This window comes from Orycteropus afer, unplaced genomic scaffold (assembly GCF_000298275.1).
Source record: "Orycteropus afer afer isolate SDZICR_OR568_19922 unplaced genomic scaffold, OryAfe1.0 scaffold00006, whole genome shotgun sequence".
NCBI classification, from domain to species: Eukaryota; Metazoa; Chordata; class Mammalia; order Tubulidentata; family Orycteropodidae; genus Orycteropus; species Orycteropus afer.
In genome coordinates, this window is record NW_006921593.1 from 11,471,196 (window position 1) to 11,480,891 (window position 9,696).

Genomic DNA, 9,696 nt, shown 5'->3' on the forward strand with positions numbered 1-9,696 from the left:
AAATGCAAGCTGGATTCAGAAGAGGACATGGAATGCGGGATATCATTACTGATGTCAGATGGATCTTGGCTGGAAGCAAAGAATACCAGAGAGTTGTTTACCTTTTATTGACTATGCCAAAGCATTTCACTGTGTGGATCACAACAAATTATGGATAACATTGAGAAGAACGGGAATCCCAGAACACTTAATTACAAGGAATCTATACATAGACCAGGACACTGTCATTTGAACGGAACAAGGGGATGGTTTAAAATCAGGAAGGGAGTGCGTCCGGGTTGTATCCTTTCACCATACTTACTCAAAATGTATGCTCAGCAAATGATCCAGAGGCTGGACTATATGAAGGAGAACATGGCATCAGGATTGGAGGAAGACTCCTTAACCACCTGCGATATGCAGATGACACAGCCTTGCTTGCTGCAAGTGAAGATAACTTGAAGCACTTATTGATGAAGATTAAAGACTACAGTCTGCAGTATGGATTACATCTCAACATAAAGAAAACAAAAATCCTCACAACTGGACCAATAAATACCATCATGATAAAGGAGAAAAGATTAAAGTTGTCAAAGATTTCATATTACTTGGATCCACAATCAACACCCATGGAAGCAGCGGTGAAGACATCAGACATATTGCACTGGGCAAATCTGCTGCAAAAGACTTTAAAGTGCTGAAGAGCAAAGATGTCTCCTTGAAGACTAAGGTGTGCCCAATCCAAGCCAGGATATTTTCGATTGCCTCATACGCAGTGAAAGCTGGACAATGAATAAGGAGCCAAGAGTTGATGTTTTTGAGTTGTGATGTTGGCGAAGAATACTGAAAGTAGCAGGGACTGCCAAACAAATCTGTCCTGGAAGAAGTACAGTCAGAATGCTCCTTGGATGCAATAATGACCAGACTTCATCTCACCTACTTTGGTCATGTTGTCAGAAGGGACCATTCCCTGGAGAAGGATATCAAAAAACCAAACCAAACCAAACTCAATGCTGTTGAGTCGGATCCGACTCATAGCAACCCCTCCCCTTGGATTTCCAAGAGTGTATCACTACAAAAGTAGATTGCCCAACCTTCCTTCCAAGGAGTGGCTGGTGGGTTTGAACCACCAGCCTTCTGGTTAGCAGTCAGATGCCTTAGGCACTACGCCACCAGCTTGGTAGAGAGTCAGAGAAAAACTGGAAGAACCTCAATGAGATGGATTGACCCAGTGGCTGCAATGATGGGCTCAGGTACAGCAAGGATTTGAGGATGGTGTAGCACTGGACAGTATTTCATTCCGCTGTACGCAGGGTTACTGTGAGTCGGAACTAACTAGATGGCACCCAACAATGACAACAACATACATAAAAACAAATTATTACATTTGTAAATGTCACTTTCAAACAAATTTTCTGTCTGTTGTCCGTCACTGGGACAAGGTATTAAAAGAAAAAAGCTGCCATCAAGTTGATTGATTCCAACTCATGGCGACGCTGTGTGTGTCACGGTAGGACTGAGGTCCACGGGGTCTTTAGTGGCTGGTTCCTCAGAGGTTGATCTGCAGGCCTCTCTCCTAGGGTGCCTCTGGGTAGACGAGAACCTGCGGCCACAGGTTAACAGTCTAGTCCATAAGCCATTTGGTTAGCAGTCTGGTCCGTAAGCCATGTCATTAGCAGTCTAGTCCATAAACCATTTGCACCAGCCAAGGACTCCCAGCAGTTAAACATCCATCGATTTAGAGCGTCCACTGTTAACACACAGGAAGTGGTCTTAAACACAGAACCCATCGGATGTCTAAAGGCAACTGGAGTCAACACTGAAGCAGCTGTTTCCAGTTCTCTCTCAGAATCACCTGGTGGCAACGGGGTGAGTGAAGGAGAGAACTCAGGTGGACAAAGTCTACTTAAACAGCGCCCTAACGCAGTGGTTCTCTGAGCCTACTGGGCATCAGAACCACCTGGGGGCTTGTTAACACATAGACTGCTGGGCCCACCGCCGAGATCGGATGCATCAGTGGGTTTGGAGGGGGGTCCGAGAGCTGGCGTTTCTAAAAACTTCACAGGGGTGCTGCTGCTGCTGGTTGCGGGAACCACACTGTGGTTCTGGGGTGGAATCCTTGCATCCCGTGTGGAGACCAGGTTCGATTCCCGGCCATGCACCTCGTGCACAGCCATGGCCCGTCTGTCAGCAGAAGGCTGTGTGCTGCTGTGATGCTCAGTGGGTTTGAGCAGAGCTTCCACGCTGAGACGGACTAGAACAGCCTGGGATGTTTCCAAGAGTCGGCCAATGGAAACCCCGGGGAGCCCCACAGTCTGATCCCCAACCAACAGAGGGGCTGGGCCAGGGCCTGGCAGCACTTCATCCCATGGGGCAAAGGGTTGTCAGGAGCCAGGCCCCAACCTGACAGCAGCTCACAACATACAGGTGCACACACACACACACACACACATGCACGCACACACGCCCACCCTCAACTTCAACGCCATGGACACCAATTGTCTGACTGAGGTAGGTTCATGGGGACTCGACAGGGCCGGCAGGAAGGGAAGTGGGACAGCCCAGCCTTTCTCACCTCACAGCCAGTGACCCTCCCTACTCACTGGTGTAGCCCATTCACAACCACCACCACTTTTCTCTTCAACAAGCTACAACAGAAAAAGGAATCCCTGTGTGACACACACGGTTAAGTGATTGGCTACTGACCCAAAGGCTGATGGACTGGTTGGTGGTTCAAACCCACCCAGAGGCACCTTGGAAGAAAGGCCTGGCAATCCACTGCCACCAGATCCCAGTCACACTGACTCCTTCACGGTCCTACCGGCTGGATTTTAACCACCAACCTTTGGGTCAGCAGATGAGTGTAAACCATTTTCGCCACCTGGTGACCTTGGTCAGGCCCCAGGACTGTGCATAAACACCCCAGAGATGACAGCAGACATCACCCAAGTCCACGAAACACCCTGCAGGTCATGGGACAGGCCGGGTGAGTCGTGGGATGTCAAGAATACCCGACTGTTGTAATGGGCGTTATCTTCCATTTTACTGAATATTGAATGAAGAGCCATTTTAACGGATGAACTTTAACGCACGTTATCCGAGTGAACAATATTCATGATAATGAGCGGAATCTTAACTGACTCAGTCATTTTCCTGGGAGCCACTCAGCCGTTACCTGTGGTGTTTCTGAAAAGTTTTTGGGACGTAAGAGAATGAACATCTGAAAAATCCAGGAAAATAAGGGCGCTAAAGCCCCTGCCTGGCGACCTCCGCCACCAAAGCCCGCTCTCCCACGGTAAGCACACTTCTGTGAGAGTCAGAAGGCACACGCAAACACAAGTCCTCACTTGGGTGTGATGAATGGAGGAAACAGCGACCCAACAACTCCAGAACAGCCTTAAGTCAGAAATTAAAACTGAGATAAAAAAACAGCGACAATGGCCGGGCAGCCATGCAGAGAAAGAGGCACAAAACGGAGAAAGATTCCAAGTGTTAGCCACAAAACCAATGCATGTTCTGAATTCCCAGGTATATAGTAGAGCTGACAAGGGACAAGGTTGTAGTCACTTCTTGGTCACAGCCAGCTACCCAGAGGGAGTGAGTAGTTGAACCTGCGGGCTTGGGATCATAGTCACAAGGGACATCAAGCTCAATTGGCATAACATACTACACAAAGCATTGTTCTACCTCCTACTTCGGCGAGTAGCAACTGGGATCTTAAAAGCTTGCAAGCTGCCATCTAGATGCAATGATGGGTCTCTCCTTGTCCAGAGCAAAGAAGAGTGGGGAAAAAAAAAAATCATGGAAACAATTAGTCCTAGTGACTAGTACACCATGTGATCTGCAGCCTATATGACTATGAGACCAGATGAACTAGATGGTGCCCAGCTACCAATGTCAACCACTTGGAAGGGGATCTATGTAGGAGATCCTGGATAGAGAGGGAGAACAATGTGGAACAAAACTCAAAATCATTTGGAGGAAAAAAAAAAGGGGGGGACCAGGTTTGCTGGGCCGATAGAGCCTGGTGGAACCACTGAGACTATGGCCCCTAGCTGCCCGTCAGGTCTGGAGTTGAACCCATGCTCATGGTTTCCAGCCAAACAAAAGACAGGCATGTGAGTTGAACATTTACCTGAGGTAGATACACTCCTTGGAGAGAACAATCATGGGAGAAAGAAGGGCTGTTTCTGCACAGGGAGACAGCTCAGGGGCAGGAGTGCATGGAGGGACAGACACAGGGAAGAGGTGACTGTAGGGAGGAAGTGGGAGGGGAGCTGTTGCATTGTGGGAAATTGTGGTCAATGTCATGAGACAAAGTGTATGTGAACTGTTGTATGGAAAGTGTATTTGCTCTGTAAGTTTTCACCCAAATCACGATAAAAAAAATTAAAAAACTAACACGTGTGTAAGAATGCTGACCCAGCCATCCAAGGGACAAAAGGGCCAGAGAAAAACGCAACATCTACGGCAACAGGGTGGGGATCAATCCTAACCCCAAACCAAACCCACTGCTGTGGCGTTAATTCTGACCCACAGAATCCCGAAAGGACAGAGAACTGCCCCACAGGGTTTCCAAGGCTGTGATCTTTGTGGACCAGCCGCTCTGCAGAAGGAAGACTGGGCAGTCTGCTTCCGTAAAGATTTACCACCTCGGATAACCAAAGGGGGTCACTGAGAGTCGGAATCGACTTGACGGCGGTGAGTTTGGTTTTTGGTTTTTTAATCTTTACAGAAGCCAACTGCCTCCTCTTTCTCCCATGGAGCGGTTGGTGGGTTCAAACCCCCGACCTTTTGGTTAAAGCCCAATGCTTTAACCATGGCAGACCTATAACTAGCAGAGCTCCTTAGAGTGCCACCCGAGGGAGTTGATTCTTCATTCTTTATTAAGTGACCTTGATGTTGTCAGGAGCTCTGGTGGCATAGTGCCTAAAGTATCTGACTGCTAACCAGAAGGCTGGTGGTTCAAATTCACCAACCACTCCTCAGAAGGAAGGTTGGGCAATCTACTTCTGTAATGATACCACCTCAGAAACCCAAGGAGGGGTCACTACGGGTTGGATCCGACTCGAGGGCAGTGAGTTTTGATGTTGTCAGCACAATAAATAGGAGCAAGGTAACCTGACTGCTGGGGGCGGCTGGCAGTCGCCGTCACCCCGCCTCACGGTAACCCCATGTGTCAGAGCAGAACTGCGCCTTGCAGGCTTTTCATGGCCGTGACCTTCCCAAAGCAGATCACCCACCTGTCTTCCAAGGCCCCTCAGCATGAGCTCGAGCTGCCACCCTTCTGGCCCATCATCGAGCGCTTAACTGTTTGTGCCATTCAAGGCTGGTTACACTGAACCATATTTCTACCTTCAGTATAGTCCGCGTCCAAAATAAAACCGGCACAAAAGACTCCCAGTATCCTCTGGAAAACCACTGGCCATTACTGAAGATGCAACTCCAACCACCCACCCAGCCCCACTCTCCTCCCGACCCCACCAGGTCCCAAAACCTAAAACTCACCTGGTAGACACAACCTCCCTGAAAGACTGCAAGGCCTTCGCCCTCGTACAGCCCACGGACCTTCTCCCCTTTGTAGCTACAAAGAGAGAAAGCTGGTGAGTGACAACAAGGAGGCTGGCTGACAGAGGGTTAAACTGGATTCCTGTCGCTGAGGGGTAAAGTATATCTTACACTCATGCATTCATTCAACAAACATCTGCCGGTGCCACCAGGGGCTTGTCCTCCTCGAAGTACTAGGGACAGAGCTGTGGACAAGCCTGGGCCGTTCCTGCCTTTACGAGCTTCTGGTCTGTGGACGGGAGACGGACAACAAACAAGGAAGCCAATGAGCAGGAAAACGCCAGGCCTGGTGCAGCACCTGTGAGAGGCAGGAGAGTGGGCCTAACGAGGTGTCTGCTGTACACAGTCCAGGTGAGGCCTGGGGACAAGACAGGAGCTGAGAGGGAAGGACAGGAGACAAACAGCCACGAGACGGACTCTGAGGGCTCCAGGGACGGGAGCAGCCAAGCCAAGGTCCCGAGGCGGGGAAGGGCCTGGTGTCTCCAGCTTGGCAAACCCAAGGGCGAGCGGTGCAGCCGGAGCGGCCGGCGAGGCGGGAGGGCGAGGAGGCAGGAGCCAGCAGGGTGGGCTGTGTGGGCCGTGGCAGAGACTGAGAACAAAACCCAAAGGTTCGCGAGGACCCAGCCGTGGGCGTTCGGGGCCAAGGCGGACATGATGAGATTCAGGTTCAAAAGCCAACACCGCTGCCCTGGGGACACAGGCACCTCCCGCAGCTGCCCCGAGAGCTCCTGGTGGCGGGCGGGCGACGAGTGGCCAGAGTGGACGGAAGAGAAACGGAAGGTTCAGGCGAGGTCTGGGCACGCAGGCAGCAGGGGATGCCAACGGGAAAGGAGGGCTCAAGGAAAACGACAACGAAAAAGAGCAGGCGCCGTTTGCCGTGGCCTCCGCTCCGACTCACGCCAACCACGTGCGTGTCACTTTTTCCGAAGCACATCACAGGCTTTCCTTCCCAGATGCCTCTGGGTGGACGAGAACTCCCACCTTTCTATTAGCAGCTGAATGCCTTAACCATCTGCACACCTGGGAGCTCCTGACCCCAAACCAAAACCAAACCCAAACTCACTGCCGTTGAGTTGATTCTGACTCATGGTGACCCTGTGGGTGACAGAGTAAAATTGGGCTCTGGATGGAAACACATTGGCAGGGCTTTCTTCCACAGAGCCGCCGGGTGGGCTCGACCCCCGTCCATCAGATGGGCAGTTGATCACACACCACCTGCACCCCTGGGGACCCAGCTTGGGCCCAGTGCTCTGTGAGCTCAGGTTGGTGGGTGAGGTATGACTGGTCACCTTGAGGCTCCCAGGAGATGGTAGGGGGAAGGCACAGGAAGCCTGTGACTGCCAGGACCCAGTGGGTTTACCCCAGATGCCCAGAAGATTCAACAAGACTACAAATGGGGTTCACTGCATCGATAAATTAAAGATGGCAGACCTAACGCTTATATGGAGATGCCCAAGAGTCATCAGATACAATCCAGCTACCCTTTCTAACCATAAAATTAAAGGTAAAATAAGAGATTTCCAAGAGAGAACCCCCCACAGCCCTGTTATCAAGTCAAGTCCAACTCACAGTGACCCCCACAGGGTTTCCAAGGCTGTCGATCTTTATAGAAGCAGACTGCCCCATCTTTTCCCTGTGGAGCACCTCATGGCTTTAAATTGCCAACCTGGTGTCAGCAGCCTAATGCCTTAACCACAGCACCACTGGAGTGCCTTCTGAGAGAACAGACCACCTAAGAGTAGCAGCAATGGGACCAAAAGGGGCAGGTCCGAGACACAGGGTGGAGCCGTCTAGGAGTGTGGACAGCCCAAGAAACACGGTGAAGTCTAGGGGCTGTGAGCTCGCCAGCACAACACAGACACCTGGAAACGGGGTGTTTTTCTGAGGTGGGGAGAGAAACATGTGACAATAATAAAAACACACGAGGGCCTTCCCCATTCAGGGCAGGAGTGGAAAACGTGCAGCCATTGTGGAAAATGGTCTGGGGGTTCCTGAAAAAGTCAAAGACAGAACCCGCCATATGACCCAGCAATTCCAACCGTAGGTCCACAAGTATGCGGCACTTAACGTCTGTTTGTATGACATCTGAGCACACATACGACGTCTGTGCTCCCATAATGCTTTGTGTTTGGTCTGAAGGGAAACCAGCTCTCCTTTGGTTATTTCCTCCTAATGGTTTCAAGACCCCAAGCCTAGATTCTTTTTTTTTTTTTTTTAAAGTGCTCTTCATTGATGTCAGATTAGCAATTAAAATACACAATTTGTTTCAAGATGTTATTTTAAAATTATTCCAAGAGGATAGCAGGAAAAAAAAAAAAAAAAAAACAGATTAGCAATTAAAATACACAATTTGTTTCAAGATGTTATTTTAAAATTATTCCAAGAGGATAGCAGGAAAAAAAAAAAAAAAAAAATCCTGCAATCCCAGAAGAACTAAACTGGCATCCATAGTTCAGTTACTCTCCTGCAGATAAGCAGGATTCTAAACGAATGCTACTTTCAAGCAGTGGCTGCCACCCAAGGCACAGGCAGGCCGAAGCGGCCTCAGCACGGTGGCAATGGCCTGGTGACCTCACCCTGAGAGTTCTCTGTTTCTTATGAACTTGAGGCTCCTGAAGACCTTGTGAGAATTCAGGCACTAGCAATGTGGTCACCAAGAAGTCAAGCCCACACAAAAAAAGGGGGGGGCAGTGTTGCAGAAATGATGCCAACCCACAGCCTTGCAGCACTGGGCCACAGAGGAGACCCAGGCAGCGAGGCAGAGGACACGGCTCTAGATGTGGACTCTGGGGCTTTGTCCCACAAGCAGGAAGTGGGGGTAGGGGGGCTGCTCCTGCTTCCCAGGAGGGAGAAACAGCGAGTGGGACAGATCACTTCTTCTTACTCCATGGATCCACCAGGTCCTCTGGCCTCTGCCATGAGTGAGCGAGACCAGAAGCCGGCTCCCATGTTTTAATATGGCATATGTACAACGTCCAAATCACATTATGTCCTACTTCACAAACGGATTGGTGGACGCTAAGTGACACATACCTGTCCCCCAGACGGGAAGGCAGGAACGCAGACAGAAACCCATCCATACACCAACGTTCAGGACAGCACTTTCCACAACAGCCAAACGGGAAAACAGCCACACATCCATCAACAGATGAAGCGCTCGACAAAACGGGGTCCACCTGCACGAGGAAACCGCTCAGCCACACAGAGGAACGAGGTCCTGATGCACGCCCGCACACGGATGACGCTGAAGACATGCCAGGTGAAGTCAGCCAGCTGCCAGAGGACAAAGACCATATGATCTCACGTCGGCCGGATGAGCAAAGACACAGAAAACAAAGATCACCGGTCGTCACCAGGGGATGGGCAGAGGAGGAGGGAGAATTCGGCCTGGGAGCACGGAGCTCACATTAACGTTGGTGGATTCAGAGAAGGGCAGTGAGAAGGGCCGCACGGTATGAAGAATGTAACCCACCCCACTGAACTTTCACGTGGAAGCCGTGGGACTGGTGAATGTACTGACACGGACCTCTTCACCACAAGAAAGAAGATGGCTGGTGCAAACGGTTACCGCACTCGGCTGCTGACCAGAAAGGTGGAGGTGCCGGTCCCCTAGGCGGCACCTCGGAAGAAAGGCCTGGTGATCGACTTCCGAAAAAGCAGCCCGAGAATCTCACGGAGCTCAATCGTCCCTACACCAGGTCGCCAGGAGTCGGCACGACAGCAAAATAACAAAGACAGAGGGGAAAGAGCACAAGGGTCCAAGTGCTGGAAGAAAAGTCAACTCTGAGGCAGCGACTGAGAAGCTGCAAGGCTGGCACCCCCACTCACACGGCCTCTGCGGCACCCACTCACGCCACCTCTCCTGCACCCATCCCCACCCCGCCACCTCTCCACGATGAGTCTGGTCAGAACGGGCTCCTCGTATTGAGCGGTGTCTTCGCTCTTCGGCGCATCTCGCTCCGACTCCCTCTTGAGGCCCGTCTCGCTCGGCTGACTCTCCACTGCTGGGGCGCCGCTCAGAGGCAGGGGCACGTCCTGCGGGGCGGCGCTGGCGTCTTGTTTGGAAAAGTCCGTGCAGTCGCTGATGGACGACGGGGAGCGCGCCGACTTATCCCCTTTCCTGTCCGGTTTTTTCTTTTCTCTCACCAT

The 9,696-nt window shown here is 51.2% G+C and overlaps 1 protein-coding gene across 1 annotated transcript in view; it reads right to left on the reverse strand.

The window, feature by feature from the left end:
* Nucleotides 1-9,696, reverse strand: part of LOC103197119 (radial spoke head 10 homolog B2) — a 78,086-nt gene extending 68,390 nt beyond the window's left edge. The window contains exons 1-2 of the mRNA XM_007941001.1: nt 9,434-9,696; nt 5,488-5,563 (exon numbers count right to left, since the gene is read on the reverse strand). Of these exons, the coding sequence (XP_007939192.1) occupies nt 5,488-5,563; nt 9,434-9,696 (339 nt within the window). The remainder of the gene's footprint in view (nt 1-5,487; nt 5,564-9,433) is intronic.